This window comes from Pantherophis guttatus, chromosome 1, assembly GCF_059756535.1.
Source record: "Pantherophis guttatus breed Tessera chromosome 1, ASM5975653v1, whole genome shotgun sequence".
Lineage (NCBI taxonomy): Eukaryota > Metazoa > Chordata > Lepidosauria > Squamata > Colubridae > Pantherophis > Pantherophis guttatus.
In genome coordinates, this window is record NC_142063.1 from 278,031,726 (window position 1) to 278,049,620 (window position 17,895).

Sequence of the window (17,895 nt, forward strand, 5' to 3'; positions counted from 1 at the left end):
AAACTGAAACCAAAAGCTATTTCTCCAGTCGACATCGTGGTTGCAGTGAGTATACTAAAGATGGCAGATCGCTCTTCCCATGGGGAGGAAAATACTATGTACACTGGGAAGAAATCAACTTCCAAACGTAAGCACCTTTCTAAGCCTGAGGAGAAGGATTTAACAAAGAGGCATAAATCTCTAGAAAAGCAAGCTAGTGAAGTGCCTGCAACTGAGCCTGGTAAGGGGACCCCCCCCATCTACCCCCCCTCCTCCCATTTCAACTGTTAGCCAGGCCTGGTCTTCGGAGGGAGAGGGTAATGTTCTTCAACAAGACCAAAGCAATTTGCAAAACCCCTTTGCGAGTCAATTAATGACCCCTGCAACTCCTGTATTTGGTGGGCATGCAGCTGCAGCTACTTCAACAGGTGAATCCTCTATGCCTGTGCTAACCCCCGAAGATCCTTTAAAAAATGTGCCAGAAGGATTGAGAATTCTGATTGAACAGGCCATTGCTTCTAGAATGGCAGCCAATATTCATGGTCACCACTCTGGCTCTGCTATTTCAGAGCGATCTGCCCGTATTAGAATTTCTCCTGCAGTCAGTCTTACTGGCTCTCATTCTCCTGCAGCCTCCAGAGTTAGTGAAGCCTTTGTGTTTGAGGAAGAGAGACATTCTGACCTATCAGATGATGAGGGGATAATCCAAGATCAACCTGCCTTTACAGGATTATTTCCCCCCAATAAATTCAAGTCTTTATTGCATAAGGCTCGCTTAACAGCCGCCTTAAAGGAAGATGAATACTTTCAAGAGATGCAGGAGGCTCAAAAGGGTGGACTACAGGGACCTTTTTCTGAGCCCCCCTCTGAACTTTGTTATGTACCAACTCCACAACTGTTCATAGACGTGGTAAAGAAACAGTGGGCTGGGCCTGCAACCATGGCATCTGCACATGGTTCAGATAAGAAATATTATGCTGTTGCTCCAAAGTTTGCTCAACTCTTGCAAGTTCCACCTGTAGACAGCCCTGTAGCGGCCCTTTCCTCTTCTTCTTCATATGTAACTGGGGATACTTCTGAAGGTCTAAGGCCAGAAGACAAAAAGTTAGAATTTCTGTTTAAAAAGAACCATCAGGCCTCGGCATGGGCAATTCAATCAGCTTCATCAGCCTCATTTTTTAATAGAACTACCATCCTTTGGCTTCAACAGTTACAGGCAAGGGTACCCCCCAGTGAGGTTCGCCTTCATCAGGATATTAATAAAATCATTGCTGCCACTCAATTTTCGGCTGATGCAACCTTGAATTCAGCCAAATTTGCATCCAGAGCCTTAGCCTCTACAGTTTCAGCCCGCAGGATGCTCTGGCTTCGCCAATGGCCTGCTGACCTTAAGGCCAAATGGCGCTTGGCTGCAGCTCCATATTCTGCAAACAAACTATTTGGGGAATCACTTGACCCTCTTCTTGTAGAGACACGGGATAAGCGAAAAATTTTGCCCTCAACATACAAACGGGCTGAAGGAAGACCCTCTCCATATTACAGAAGGCCTTCCTTTCGTTCCTACCCCCAGGGAGGCCCCTCCAGGCAGGAATATCTTCAGGGATCCTATCGATCCTCGGACCGTCAATATTTTCGGGACAGGAGCAGACAATTCCAGCCCAAACGGTCCTTTCGGGGTTCTGGTTTCCGCCAGTCCCGCAGTCGTAAGTGACTCACTACCAAATCCTCCAGTAGGGGGTCGCCTGTCCCTCTTTGCGGACAGGTGGGAAAGGTCATCTTCAGACCTTTGGGTTCTTTCAGTTGTGAAATTCGGCCTCCCCCTGGAATTTCTCTCCAGGCCTCCAACCCGCTTTCTTCAATGTCCAACTTCCAAAAGCGAATCCAGACGTCAATTAATGAACCAAGCAGTTCAGCACCTACTACAGATTCACGCCATAGAGGAGGTCCCCCACGATTAATGGAAACAGGGGTATTATTCCATCCTGTTCGTAGTTCCAAAGCGGTCAGGGGGGTGGAGAGCCATTCTGGACTTAAAAAATCTCAACTCATACATAGTGTATCGCAGATTCAAAATGTGTTCACTAACCTCTATTCTTCAAGGGATTCGTCCCAACGATTTTCTAGTTTCCATAGACCTCATGGAGGCTTATCTTCACATTCCCATCCTGCCAAAGCATCGACAGTATCTCCGATTCAGCTATGCAGGAAAGCATTTTCAATACCGGGCTCTTCCCTTCGGACTGGCATCTGCACCAAGGGTCTTCACAAAGGTCCTGGCGGTGGTGGCGGCTCACCTGAGACAACAACCGGTAAGGATCCAGGCTTACCTGGACGATATTCTGATTCAGGCTCACTCTCAAGAGCAAGCCTTACACGACCTACACCTCACGATTCAAACCCTGAACGACCATGGGTTCTTGGTCAACTACAAAAAAAGTCAGTTAGTGCCAGTCACCAGGATCACCCATCTTGGCGCCATCATAGACGCAGCCCAGGGGACCGTCTACCTAACCTTGGAACGACGGTCAGACATCAGGGACCTAGTAGCTCTCATTCGCAGAACTCCATCAGTTCCATTGGCCACTCTATCCAAGCTCTTAGGCAAGATGGTCTCCTGCGTCCAGATCGTCCCATGGGCACACCTTCACGCTCGCCACTTGCAGTGGTTCCTGCTTCCTTTTCAAAAGAAACGCCAAGCTCACACCATGTCATCAGTCAAAGTTCCACTCTCAGTCAGGCGATCGCTAGGTTGGTGGACATCGCCTTCTCTCGACAAGGGGTGTCTCTTCATGAATCACGACCGACTTGTACTCACTACAGATGCCAGCCTTCACGGATGGGGGGCTCATCTTGCATCACACGTGGCTCAGGGCCGTTGGTCTGCATCAGACCTCGCCAACCCTATCAACTGGCTGGAGCTGAAGGCCATTCGTCTCGCTCTCACGCACTTTCACCGGTTTGTGCAACACTGTCATGTTCTGGTGTTGACAGACAATATGGCGGCGAAGGCACATGTCAACCGTCAAGGGGGCACCCACTCAAAGCGCCTCATGGAGGAATCATTTCGCCTGGGCAAGTGGGCAGAACAACACCTCCTCTCCATCAGAGCGGACCACATTGCGGGGTCGGAAAACACACAGGCGGATTTCCTGAGCAGGACAGAGGTGGACAACAGCGAGTGGCAGATTCATCCCGACATATTTCATCAGATTTGCAACAGGTTCGGCATCCCAGCCATAGATCTCTTCGCCACACACCTGAACAATCAGCTTCCTCGCTTCTTCTCGAGGTTCCCGACGCCAGGGGCGGAAGGGGTCAACGCTCTCCGTCTCACCTGGCCGCCGGGTCTTCACTACGCCTTTCCGCCGCTGCCTCTGATTCTGGCCCTGATTCGGAAGGTCATCGCCGACAGAGCAGAAATTATCCTCGTGGCTCCCCACTGGCCACGCCGTCCGTGGTTCGCAGACCTGGTCAGTCTCTCCACATTTCACCCTTGGAGGATTCCACCAGACGAGATTGTACTGCGTCAGGGGAACCTTCTTCATCCGGACCCTCAGTGGCTCCAACTGACTGCATGGCGCTTGAAGGGGCCCGTCTAAGGCAGGACAATTATTCAGATAGGGTGATTCACATTGTTCAGGCCTGCAGACGTAAATCCACAGTCAGACTCTACAATATCTCCTGGCTCGCCTTTTATAGGTGGTGCCGTTCCCGGCAGATAGATCCTGTTTCAGCCTCACCTGCCCAGATCTTGGAGTTCCTCAGAGATGGGTTTGACCGTGGTCTGGCCCATAGTACCCTTCGGAGACATGTGGCGGCTCTGTCTACGGCCTTGTCCAGTCCATCCGGCCGACCACTCACTCAGCACCCTGTGATAAAAAAGTTCCTGCGAGGAGCCAGGCTCTTGCGGCCCTCCTCGATTCATAGATACCCTACTTGGGATTTGCCCAAGGTCCTTAACGCTTTAACTGAGACTCCCTTTGAACCCCTCCGCACGGTTCACCTTCGCTTTCTCACCCTTAAGGTGGTTTTCCTTATAGCCATAACTTCAGCCCGTCACATTTCGGAGCTGGCAGCCCTCTCAGTTAGGGAGGATCTCTGTGTTTTCCGGCCGGACACAGTTATTTTGAGATTGGACCCTTCCTTTATTCCCAAGGTTAATTCCCCCTTTCACAGGGCCCAAGAGGTTATTTTGCCCAATTTCTGTCCCCGGCCCTCTCATGCCTTGGAACGAAGGTGGCATACCTTAGATGTACGGAGGGCCCTAAAGATTTATATCAAAAGGACTGCTCCCTTCAGGAAGTCAGAGGCTTTGTTTGTTTCCTTTTTGCCAGGCTCCCTAGGGCTCAAAGTCTCTTCTGCCACAATTGGTAGATGGATCAGGGCTTGCATCGCCTCGGCATATCAGGCCCAGGCGATTCCTGTTCCCAATAGCATTACTGCCCACTCCACTAGGAGTGCTGCTACCTCAGCAGCTTGGGCGACTCAGGCCTCCCTTGAGGAGGTATGTAGGGCAGCCACCTGGTCTACCCCCTCGCCATTTATTCGTCATTACAAGATAGATACCTTTGCTTCTGCTGAAGCGTCATTTGGCAGGAGGGTTTTGCAGCAGGTGCATCGTGCGAGGGTCTCTCCAGGCCCTTCGACATCCCGCCCTTGAGACAGCCAAATCTTTGGTATGTCCCTCATCTGGACAATGTCACACCCTCATCAAGGAAATTGGGCATTGGTCTTACCTTAAATGCCAGATTTCTTGAGTGGGGTGACATTGTCCAGCCCCTCCCTCTGTCTCAGTGCCTGTACAGTTTATTGTTCTTGTTCAGTAGTTTATTTTCCAGTTGTCCCGTTGGACCGATTTACTTCCTCCTGATAACGGTGGTTCCTGTTGGAGATACTTCTGGTGGCCTTCCTTCGTCAAAACTGAGCATGAAAGGGGCGGAGCAAGGGGAGTGGTCAAAAATTATGACTCAGCCAGCATCAGATCCGACTGATACAACCCTCATCTGGACAATGTCACCCCACTCAAGAAATCTGGCATTTAAGGTAAGACCAATGCCCATTTTCTTTCTGGAAAGTATAAGTAAACACCAGTTTCTGAAGAAAATGATGTAAATCATGGTCACGTGAACATGAGATGCTGCTAATGGCTGTAAGTGTGAGCTGGTTGCTGAGACCCCAAAATAGGGTCATGTGACTATAGTCAGGGACCCTTGATGTTGTAAGTCCTGTTTTTTTGGGGGGGGGAGGGTGTTCGTCATAACTTCAAGCAGTCACTAAGCGACAGATTGTAAGTTATAGTTTTTGCTCTCATTCAGTTCTACAGAGGAATTACTGAGTCTGTCGTCTGCACCTCCATAAGTGTCTGGTTTGGCACTGCAACCAATCAAGACAAACAGAGACTTCAACGGATAACTAGGAGTGCAGAAAAAGCAATCGCTACCAATCTGCCTTCCATTGAGGACCTGTATACTGCAGGAGCCAGAATGTCACATCCTGGACATGAATTATTTCAACTTCTACCCTCAAAACAACACTATAGGGCAGGGGTGGGCAAATGTGGCCCTTTAACAACCTATGGACTTCAACTCCCAAGACGCCAAGCTGTCTCAGGAATTCTGGGAGTTGAAGTCCACAGGTTGTAAAAGGGCCACATTTGCCCACCCCTACTATAGGGCACTGCACGTCAGAACAACGAGACGCAAGAACAGTTCCCCTCCCCTTGCCATCACTCTGCTAACAACTAATTTCCATAACACTATCTAGAAAGACACTATTACCATCATTATTCTCATCTTCCCTATTACTTATCTCCTTACCATCTTGTGACTATAACTTTGTTGCTTGTATCTTACGATTTATATTGTTTACTTAATATCCTAGTATGATTTATGTTGATTGCTTATTTATTATCCATGACTGTCACTAAGTGTTGTATCTAATGTTTTATGATAAATGCATTTTTTACAATGACTATGATAATCATCTATCACTATTGTTGTATGTACACTGAGAGCTTATGTACTGGAGACAAATACCTTGTGTGTCTAATCACACTTGGCCAATAAAGAATTCTATTTCTACAAGGAAAATACTAAGGGAAGGAGCAACTTTGCCAGTGCTACTATTTAAAATAGAATTTGTTGCTTGACATGCTCCATAAACCACAGTAAATTTATATAATGTAAATAATAAAGTATTTTCAGTGGAAGGAGACTGAGATAGTATTGCAGAGCAGAGTAGAAAGGGGTGGGTTGTTCTATTAAACTGATGAGCACGTTCCAGTTCAGAACAGTGTTTGATTCATTAGTGATGCATTACGTGATACAACATAAACGATCACCAAGAGGGACTGTACTAAAGCCAAGTTAAGTTATTAGATTTTTAAAATAAATTGCTGCTAGACTGGCTGGGGATACATTTAAATTATATTACCAGAAATAAAAATCCAAAGCTCATTTTTTTTTTTTTTTTTGGCATTCTCATTGCTATTGATGGAATATTTACGTTTTCCTGTCTTATCTCGTTTAGAAGCAAAAGCTTTCTGGAATCAATCAGCAGCCGTTAAGTGTTCGGATGTGTAGAGTATCTTACGCATATGCCCTGATTATGTAAGACCAGAGAGCACATGAAACAGGTTAGGTCAGATTTTCATTAGACATGAATTTGATAATGGTGTGATTGCTTGTAGTCCAGAACACTTCAAAATATACATTTTACCCATTGCTGGGTAAACTTACCTGTGCAAGTAACTGTTTATCTGTGTTCAAGTGTGAGGTATGAGCATATTGTGCCATATCATCAGACACCCATGCTAATGATCCAGTGCAACTCTGCACTGATCTGCAAAGAAGCTTCTTCTATACAGATAAATATAAGAAGATGCTTCAACATTCCCTTGATTTTTTTTAGGGATCTTAATCATATAAAGCTCAGGTAAAATAATCTTTCCACCCTGCCTTTTCTTATTCTCTCTTCCCCCCCACCCCCACCCCAGTATTTCTGAGGCTCGAATGTCATAATAAACACATAAAATAAAGGAAGTGGCTAAATATATTGTACATTCAGTCAAAAATCTTTTTGTAGCTGAGGTGATACATTGAACATGGTTTATACAAAAACAGTATGTATTTACCCAAGTAGCAGAATATAATTCTGGCAAATAAAACATACAGTTTGGGTCTTCATGTCAACTATACAAAGTAGACTATTTATTTATTTATTTTATTTATTAGTCGCATTTCTATGCTGCCCAACTCCTTAGGGACTCTGGGCGGCTTACAGCAAAAAACCCCCAATGCGAACAATATCCCGTAAAATTTTTAAAAAGAAGATTAATAACCCATACACTCCATTCCATGGCCAGGTCTCGCAAGATCGCCGTAGCGAGATCAACGGCCCCAGGCCTGCCGGAAAAGCCAGGTCTTCACCGCTTTCCGGAAGGCCAATAGAGTGGGGGCGGTCCGGACCTCAGGAGGTAATTGGTTCCAGAGAGCCGGGGCAGCCACAGAGAAAGCCCTCCCCTGCAGGCCCGCCAACCGACATTGTTTAGCTGACGGGACCCGGAGGAGACCAACTCTATAGGATCTTACCGGTCGATGGGAGCTATGCGGTAGAAGGCGGTCTCGAAGATAGCCTGGCCTTGAGCCATGTAGGGCTTTAAAGATAATAACCAACACCTTGAATTGCATCTGGAGACCGATAGGGAGCCAGTGCAGCTCACGGAGAATTGGTGTAATGTGGGTGTATCTAGGTGCACCCACAATAGCTCGCTCGGCTGCATTCTGGACCAACTGTAGTCTCCGAACACTTTTCAAGGGTAGCCCTAAACTAGACTAGACTAAATAGAATAGAATAGAATAGAATTTTTTATTGGCCAAGTGTGATTGGACACACAAGGAATTTGTCTTGGTGCATATGCTCTCAGTGTACATAAAAGATACGTTCATCAAGAATCATAAGGTACAACACTTAATGATAGTCATAGGGTACAAATAAGCAATCAGGAAACAATATAAATATAAATCGTAAGGATACAAGCAACAAAATTACAGTCATACAGTCGTAAGTGGAAGGAGATGGGTGGTGGGAATGATGAGAAGATTAATAGTAGTGCAGACTTAGTAAATAGTTTGACAGTGTTGAGGAAATTATTTGTTTAATAGAGTGATGGCATTCGGGAAAAAACTCTTCTTGTGTCTAGAACAGGAAACCTAACTCAATAGGAACGCTAGAACAATTATTGAGCCTCTATAGTGACATAGTAACTTCTGAATGCTATCTTGTTTCCCAGGAGTTGAGGAATGTTTCAGCCCTCTTTGCTTTCATAGTAGCTCTTGCCTATTTCTCCGACTCTACACTTCAGTTTAATAGAAATGTAGACAGAATCTGAAATTTGGAATCAACAAAGAATCTGAAGAAGGCCATCCCTCTTTGACCCAGGATTCCATTAAAATTACGTCTCCTCAATGGCCTAAAACAGCAATTCTCAAAGTGTGGTCTGGAACTTCTGGGGGTCCCCAATATCCTTCCGTGGGGTCCCTGAAGTCAAATATTTTAAAATTTCTCATGCAATAAAGATCAATAGATATAACTCACATAGACCAAAGCTCTTTGGGAACCTCAGTCATTTTTAAGAATGTGAAGGGGTCCTAAGACCAACACGTTTGAGAACCACTGGCCGAAGGACCTTTCAAGCTCTGAGACAAAAGGCTGTTTTATCTGATTGGGAAAGAAACCTCTTACACATGGAGTAATAGGTTAGAATTTCCACTTATAGGAAGATAGTTTCAATATACAGTGGGGCAAAAAAGTATTTAGTCAGCCACCAATTGTGCAAGTTCTCCCACTTAAAAAGATAAGAGAGGCCTGTAATTGTCATCATAGGTAGACCTCAACCATGAGAGACAAAATGAAAAAACAAATCCAGACAATCACATTGTCTGATTTGCAAATTATGGTGGAAAATAAGTATTTGGTCAATATCAAAAGTTCATCTCAATACTTTGTTATATGCCCTTTGTTGGCAATGACAGAGGTCAAACGTTTTCTGTAAGTCTTCACAAGGTTGGCACACACTGTTGCTGGTATGTTGGCCCATTCCTCCATGCAGATCTCCTCTAGAGCAGTGATGTTTTGGGGCTGTCTCTGGGCAACACGGACTTTCAACTCCCTCCAAAGGTTTTCTATGGGGTTGAGATCTGGAGACTGGCTAGGCTACTCCAGGACCTTGAAATGCTTCTTACGAAGCCACTCCTTCGTTGCCTGGGCGGTGTGTTTGGGATCATTGTCTTGCTGAAAGACCCAGCCACGTTTCATCTTCAATGCCCTTGCTGATGGAAGGAGGTTTGCACTCAAAATCTCACGATACATGGCCCCATTCATTCTTTCCTGTACACAGATCAGTCGTCCTGGTCCCTTTGCAGAGAAACAGCCCCAAAGCATGATGTTGCCACCCCCATGCTTCACAATAGGTATGGTGTTCTTTGGATGCAACTCAGCATTCTCTCTCCTCCAAACACAACGAGTTGTATTTCTACCAAACAGTTCTACTTTGGTTTCATCTGACCATATGACAATCCTCTTCTGGATCATCCAAATGCTCTCTAGCAAACTTCAGATGGGCCCGGATATGTACTGGCTTAAGCAGAGGGACACGTCTGGCACTGCAGGATCTGAGTCCCTGGCGGCATAGTGTGTTACTGATGATAGCCTTTGTTATGTTGGTCCCAGCTCTCTACAGGTCATTCACTAGGTACCCCCGTGTGGTTCTGGGATTTTTGCTCACCATTCTTGTGATCATTTTGACCCCACGGGGTGAGATCTTGCGTGGAGCCCCAGATCGAGGGAGATTATCAGTGGTCTTGTATGTCTTCCATTTTCTAATTATTGCTCCCACAGTTGATTTCTTCACACCAAGCTGCTTGCCTATTGCAGATTCAGTCTTCCCAGCCTGGTGCAGGTCTACAATTTTGTTTCTGGTGTCCTTTGACAGCTCTTTGGTCTTCATCATAGTGGAGTTTGGAGTGTGACTGTTTGAGGGTGTGGACAGGTGTCTTTTATACTGATAACAAGTTCAAACAGGTGCCATTAATACAGGTAATGAGTGGAGGACAGAGGAGCCTCTTAAAGAAGAAGTTACAGGTCTGTGAGAGCCAGAAATCTTGCTTGTTTGTAGGTGACCAAATACTTATTTTCCACCATAATTTGCAAATAAATTCTTTCCAAATCAGACAATGTGATTGTCTGGATTTGTTTTCTCATTTTGTCTCTCATAGTTGAGGTCTACCTATGATGACAATTACAGGCCTCTCTCATCTTTTTAAGTGGGAGAACTTGCACAATTGGTGGCTGACTAAATACTTTTTTGCCCACTGTATTTATCGGTGGTGGGGCAAATATTTTAATTTTAACTTCTCTTAATCTCATTCCAGACCCATGCTCAAGGAGGAAAAAAAGTGGTACAAACTGATGGATGGAGAAATGGATCTGTAGAAGAAAGACTGGAGTATGGCCTTGTTAAGGTGAATTTACCTGTTTGATGAGCTAGAATTTGTTCCATTGCCTCTTTGACTAGGTTTAATCCTAAAGAGAAAAGTTGCTGGACAACTCTGTCCATATCTGTTATGCTGTCAGGGTTCAGCTTTCCAGGATTTGTTCCTGATGAATAGAGAAATACGGTGCGCTTCCAATGGTCCATTTGGGATCTCAATTGGCAGAACTTTTCTTGAACAAAAATAAATGCCCATTCACATCTTACAAATTTAGATCTAGAACAGTGTTCTTCAAGTTTGGCAACTTAAGATGGGTGGACCTCCACTCCCAGAATTCTGAACATGTTGCCTGGCTGGGTAATTCTGGGAATGGAAATCCACACATCTTAAAGGTGCCAGACTTGAAAAACATTGTGAACTTTCTTCACAGGCTTCAATTCAGAACCTCCTTCAAAGCATCAACACCTTGTAATGAAAAATGGAGGTTCACCTGAGGCAAGGCTGTAACAACTTCTTGCAGCAGCTGGCTTGAAACTAGTTGCTGTTAATTGCACTTAGCAGATCAGAAGCTGCCAATATGAAAAAGGAAGTGTAATTTTGAATACTTCAAGAACAGCCTGTCTATTTTAAAACTTAACTCAGAGATCCTTTTCAGAATACCCACACACAATTTTGGGAAGTGAGATAATGAGGAGGGCTCCTGCTGGTGAATGCTTTTCTTCTGTCCCTTTGCCAGGCTCCTTCAGGATTATTTTTGAAAGATGTTGAAAACATTGCCTCTTATGCTTTCAACATTAATCGATATTATTAGTATGTTTTATTTCTCTTGGTTTTTTTTTTTTACTTTAATTATTCTGTGGGTTTATTTTTTAATCCGGTTCTTGGTATAATTAGCCTATTTTAACACCCTTAAATTACTACAGTTTCTTTTTGGGAGGTTGTTCTTGAGGGCCCTGATTTTGTAAAATGCAATAGATAAATGATGCTTGTTGTGGGAAGATATATACCAGTTTAATGTACGGATGGTTGTTTTTTTCCCCAGGGCATTGAGAAATATGTGATTGAGGATACAGAAGAAGCTAGACAAAACAAAGAGAGGTATCCCAGACCCCTGAATATAATTGAGGGGCCCCTGATGAATGGCATGAAAATAGTTGGTGATCTTTTTGGAGCTGGCAAAATGTTTCTTCCTCAGGTAAAGAAGAAGTTTCCATTAGCCTATCACAATTTAGCTGTGTAACTAAACATTACACCAGTGCTTTTTTTGGCTTGAGGGAGGATCATTGTTTGGTTCTTAGCACTTCAGGATGTTGTAGTAGAATATAGGAGATTGTCTTATACCAAGCCAAACAGTTGGTCCATTTTACCTCAGTATAGTTTACTCTCATCGGCAGCAACTTTCTAGAGGCAGTAGTGGCTTACACAGGCACAGACAAATTTTCATATTCCAGGTGTCATTAGTTAAATGTAATGGAAAAGATATTCTTGTACAGTGAAAGAATTCTGACCCCAGGAAATTTGTTGAAGTATCAAAAGTGAAGATGGTCACAGTCCTTCCACTGAAATACCAGTTTCCTTTAATTGAGAACTGGGAGTGGGAATAAATAACACAATTGAGAATTGGAAATCCTTGCTACATTCATGTAGCTTTCTTTGTAACAATATGCAATGGTTAGTCCACAGCCCTTAAAATTTCTAATGGTCTCCCATCCAAATACAAAGTACATTCAACCCTGCTTAGCCTATGCTACTAGGATTTCTCCTAGTGGCAGTCTATCAGATTTAGCTTATAAACTCTCAGATTCCCCCCCCCCAATTTTAGTACTAACAGCGGCTGATCCTGAATAGTCCCCCCCCCCAATCTGTTTGGGCATCACCTGCTACAAATGGCCCTCTAGTAGTAAAGATGAGATGATTGAATATTGGACCTCATCAGTGGTGGGTTTCAAATTTTTTACTACTGGTTCTGTGGGTGTGGCTTTGTGGGCATGGCATGGCTTTGTGGGCGTGGCAGGGGAAGGATACTATAAAATCTCCATTCCCACCCCACTCTGGGGAAGGTTACTGCAAAATCCCCATTTCCTCCCAATCAGCTGGGACTTGGGAGGCAGAGAATAGATGGGGGCAGGGTCAGCCAGAATTTTTACTACTGGTTCTCCGAACTACTCAAAATTTCCACTACTAGTTCTCCAGAATTGATCAGAACCTGCTGAAACCCACCTCTGGACCTCATGTATGAAAGCATGTACTCTTAATACTAGAGATACCCTGTACCTTAAAATGGGTATTACTTTCTTTTCATTGCTGTTAGTGATTATTGCTGTTCTTATTTAGTTATAAAGATGGCTTTTTGGGTTAATGGCTTATTGGACATAAAATGAAAATATCCTCTACTATCCTGATGTATGCCAGCAGATAAAACAGCATTTTACCCCATGGGTTAGTTTAGTCTCCTTTTTTATTTGTTCATATTTGATTGGCAATATGTTCACAATCTGTCTGTCTCTTTTCATGTGTTAGCTTTTAGTTTTAATAGTTAGGTTTAATGTTTGGCTTTCTCCAAATTAGTATTTTATACACATTTGATGCAGGCAGGCATAGCTTTACAGATGTGGGCTGAAACTGCAGCATGGCTCACTTTATTTAGACAGGCAATGGATAGTCTTGGAGGACTGCAAGTGTTAGTATACTTTGCTTGACTAGCAAGTCACTGTAACAATAAATCCACTGGGATAGGTTTGTGGTGGATTTGTGACACCATATTAAAAGGTTAAATATATTAAATATTAAAGTACATTAAAAGGTGCCTATCACTCTCCCTCTCCCACTCTCTCTCAAGAGCAGCTATGGGTCTCTGTGGGTCTCTCTGATCATTGTATGATTCATCTCATCCCCACCTATAGATAGAAACTTGAAACTGCAAAACCTGTGGTCAAAATAGTGAAATCTTGGACTGAAGTGGCAAAATGCTTTAATATTATCCCAGTCCCCAAGAAACCATCAGGGAACTGAAGGACTTCAGACCAGTCACTCTGACATCTGTAGTTACAGTTGCAAGAAAAAGTATGTGAACCCCTTGGGATTACGTGGAGTTTTGCATGAATTGGTCATAAAATGTGCTCTGAACTTCATCTAAGTCACAACAACAGAAAAACACAGTCTGCTTAAAATAATACTACACAAACATTAGATGTTGCCATGGTTTAATTGAACATAACATGTAAACATTCACAGTGCAGGGAGGAAAAAGTATGTGAGCCCCTAGCCTAATGACTTCTCCAAGAGCTAATTGGAGCCAGGAGTGAGCCAACCTTGACTCCAATCAGTGTGATGATATTGGATGTGTTGCTGACGGCTGTCCTGCCCTTTAAAAACACACACCTGTTTTGGGTTTACTGGTTTCAAGAAGCACTGTCTGATGTGAACCATGCCTCGCAGAAAAGAGCTCTCAGAAGACCTACGATCAAGAATTGTTGACTTGCATGAAGCTGGAAAGGGTTACAAAAGTATCTCCAAAAGCTTTGATGTTCATGTGTCCACGGTAAGACAGACTGTCTACAAATGGAGAAAGTTTAGCACTGTCGCTATTCTCCCTAGGCGTGATCTTCCTGTAAAAATGACTGCAAAAGCACAGCGCAGAATGCTTCATGAGGTAAAGAAGAATCCTAGAGTGTCAGCTAAAGACCTACAGAAATCTCTGGCACATGCTAACATTTTTGTTGACACATCTACAATAAGGAAAACATTAAACAAGAAGGGAGTACATGGGAGGACACCACGGAGGAAGCCATTGCTGTCCAAAAAAAATATTGCAGCACATTTGAAGTTTGCAAAGAGCACCTGGATGTTCCACAGCACTACTGGCAAAATATACTGTGGACAGATGAAACCAAAATTGAGTTGTTTGGGAAGAACACACAACACTATGTGTGGAGAAAAAAAGGCACAGCACACCAACATCAAAACCTCATCCCCACTGTAAAACATGGCAGAGGGAGCATCATTGTTTGGGGCTACTTTGCTGCCTCAGGGCCTGGACGGATTGTTGTCATTGATGGGAAAATGAATTCCAGAGTTTATCAAGACATTTAGCAGGAAAACGTATGATCATCTGTCCGCCAACTGAAGCTCCGCAGAGGATGGGTGATGCAACAGGACAATGACCCAAAGCATACAAGTAATTCAACAAAAAATTGGCTTCAACAGCACAGAATACGCCTTCTGGAGTGGCCCAGTCAGAGTCCTGACCTCAACCCGATTGAAATGCTGTGGCATGACCTTGAGAGACCGATTCACACCAGACATCCCAAGAATATTGCTACACTGAAACAGTTTTGTGAAGAAGAGAGGTCCAGAATTACTTCAGATGGTTGTGCAGGTCTGACCTGCAACTACAGGAAACATTTGGTTGAGGTTATTGCTGCCAAAGGAGGGTCAACCAGTTATTAAGTCCAAAGGTTCACATACTTTTTCCTCCCTGCACTGTGAATATTTACATGTTATGTTCAATTAAGCCATGGCAACATCTAATGTTTGTGTAGTATTATTTTAAGCAGACTGTGTTTTTCTATTGTTGTGACTTAGATGAAGTTCAGAGCATATTTAATGACCAATTCATGCAAAACTCCATGTAATCCCAAGGGGTTCACATACTTTTTCTTGCAACTGTATGAAGAGCTTTATTCATGCAAAACTCCACGTAATCCCAAGGGGTTCACTTACTTTTTTTCTTGCAACTGCATGAAGAGCTTTAAGATGCCAATGTTGGCCCATTTAAAAATCATCATGGATTCGCTGTTAGATCCCTTGCAGTTTGCCTACCGAACAAATACATTGGTGGATGATGCTGTCAATATGGTATTGCACTATATCTTGCAACATCTTAATCCCCAGTGACCTATGCATGGGTTCTACTTGTTGACTTCAGTTTGGCTTTCAATACCATCATTTCAGAAACTCTAAACTGATTCAGTTAGTTGTGCCTGTCCATACTTATAGGTGGATTACTAGTTTTTTGACAGGGAGGAAGCAATAAATGAAAGTAGGGAAAATCACATCGAGCACCCAACAATTAGCACAGGTGCTCCTCAGGGCTGTGTGCTCTCTCCATTGCTCTTGTCTCTCTATACCAATGACTGCATCTCTAAGGATCCTTGTGTTGAAGTAGTGAAGTTTGCCGATAATACAACAGTCATTGGTCTCATTTGAGGTGGTGATGAGTCTGCATATATAGACTGGAGGTTGAACAACTGGCCCTGTGGTGCAGCTGGAACAATCTGGAGCTGAACACACTTAAAACTATAAAGATGAGTGTGGATTTTAGGAGGAATCCTTGTATTCTACCACTACCATTCAACATTAGAACCATCATTAAAAAAAGCACAACAAAGAATGTTCTTCCTACATCAACTCAGGAAGTTCAGACTGCCCCAGGAGCTCCTGATACAGCTTTAAAGAGGAATTATTGAGTTTGTCATTTGTACTTCCATATCTGTATGGTTTGGTGCAGCAACTAAGAGGACAGGTTCAGATTCCAACTGATAGTTATGACTGCAGAAAAACCAATTTCAACCAGCCTGCCTTCCATAGAAGACCGGTATGTTGCATGGGTCAGAAGGAGGACTGAGAAGATAACTACAGACCCTTCACATCTTGGACATAATTTGTTTCAACTCCTCCCTTCGGGATGCCGCTATAGGGCATTACATGCCAAAACAACTAGACATAGGGAGATTTTTTCCCTTGTGCCACCACTCTGCTGAACACCTAATCCTTACAGTACTGTCTTTTATCTAAGTATATTTATCCATGTTGTATGGCTATAATAGTATTATTATCCTTCTCATCTTCTCTACTACCCCATTATTGGTGTCATTGTTGTGATTATTATTACCTTGTTGTTTTGCATGTATACTGAGAGCTTCTGTATCAGAGACAAATTCTTTGTGTGTCTAATCATACTTGGCCAAATAAAGTATTCTATTCTATATGAATGTAATGTATTGGAAGCATTTCTCTAAAACGCCAGAAAATGGAGAAACTGGTAAAGGAGTTGCTTAGAAGTTACTAGGTTACTTAGTTGGTATTTATTGGTAATTTTCTGTTTTGGGGGCCTGGTATGATTTGCTTTCAGTTTAATTCATTGGTTGCTATAATCTTGAATAAACTTTTGAACACTCATGGGTCTTTTTCTGAATCTGAATATACAGGTGATTAAATCTGCTAGAGTTATGAAGAAAGCGGTGGGCCATCTTATCCCATTCATGGAGAAAGAAAGAGAAGAATTACGTGCGTTGTCTGGTAGCACGGAGGAAGATGTGAGTTTGCAGCTTCAATCCTTGATTCTCTTAAATTAATTTTCGTTGCAGTTGTGTTATAGATTTTTGTGTGGGTCAGGAATTCATGGCACGTCATGGCAGCAACTTCTGCAATAAATAGATCCTCTTACATGAGCTCTCAGTCACAGAAATGGGCAGCTGATCGGAAAACATAAAGTTGTCCATTTGATATGTTGCCAATAAAACAAACAGCAGTAGTATTCTACATAAGGATCCATAGTCATAAAGTTGGTACTTAATTGGATGAATGTTCAACAGACAAAAAAAAAAAATTAACAGTAGCAAGAACAGTTTTTGCCTCTCTCTGTTGAGCTGTGTTTTTCACGTTACAAGCTAATTTTGGGGATTGCCTACAATCTCATATAGCCACACTTCAAAATATTGTTTTTGAGCAAAAAGTTATGGAGCAAAGGGGTGCTAGTTGTTACTAGAGAGTCCCAGCAGGGATTAATCAGACCCTTTAGGATTGATGTCACTAAATGCATTAGTAAGTCCGTGCCAATCCTATTATTGTCTTTATTGGCATTTTTCTTTTTTTTATATCTGCACTGTTCTTGTTTTAAAAGCATTTTGTGGTTTGATGTATGACACAATACAGTTTTGAAGTTGAAAAATGGATTCTGGAGAAATGCAAATTAGTCTGGGAGGTGTGAATCAGATTGGTTCACTTCCAAAGGCAGAGCAAACAAAATCCTTGGCTTTCCATGCTCTGCAGCCTCTTGTTTTAGGAAGCATCTGTCAAGCTAATGTATAGTTGCTCATTGGAAGCAGTCGTGAGGCTGGAAGAAACCTGATGCTTTGTGCTGTAGCAGATTTCTTTCATTCCTAACAGGCTTGAAAAAAATGAAATAACAGCAGTTGTTCTTGTAGTTCAAATTGTTGCGAAGGCTGAGTTGATTTAAGAACAAATTGTGAATTTTATGCTGTCTTTGGCATTTGGGAAGGGAGTAAAATGAGGTAAAGCAAAATGCTGAGCGAGAAACACAACAATCAAGAAGCTTACTCGCTTTAAGATGTATTTATTTAGCAGCCACATGTTTATTTAAAAATTGGGAAGTGTGTTCTGAATCAGTATGGAATTAGGCCAG

At 43.1% G+C, this 17,895-nt stretch overlaps 1 protein-coding gene across 2 annotated transcripts in view; it reads left to right on the top strand.

Annotated features, from left to right (window-relative positions):
* Positions 1–17,895, top strand: part of MTR (5-methyltetrahydrofolate-homocysteine methyltransferase) — an 87,301-nt gene that overhangs the window by 45,232 nt on the left and 24,174 nt on the right. For both annotated transcript variants that reach the window (XM_034428287.3, XM_087882972.1), the window contains 3 exons: positions 10,410–10,499; positions 11,512–11,664; positions 16,679–16,786. In XM_034428287.3, the coding sequence (XP_034284178.2) occupies positions 10,410–10,499; positions 11,512–11,664; positions 16,679–16,786 (351 nt within the window). The remainder of the gene's footprint in view (positions 1–10,409; positions 10,500–11,511; positions 11,665–16,678; positions 16,787–17,895) is intronic.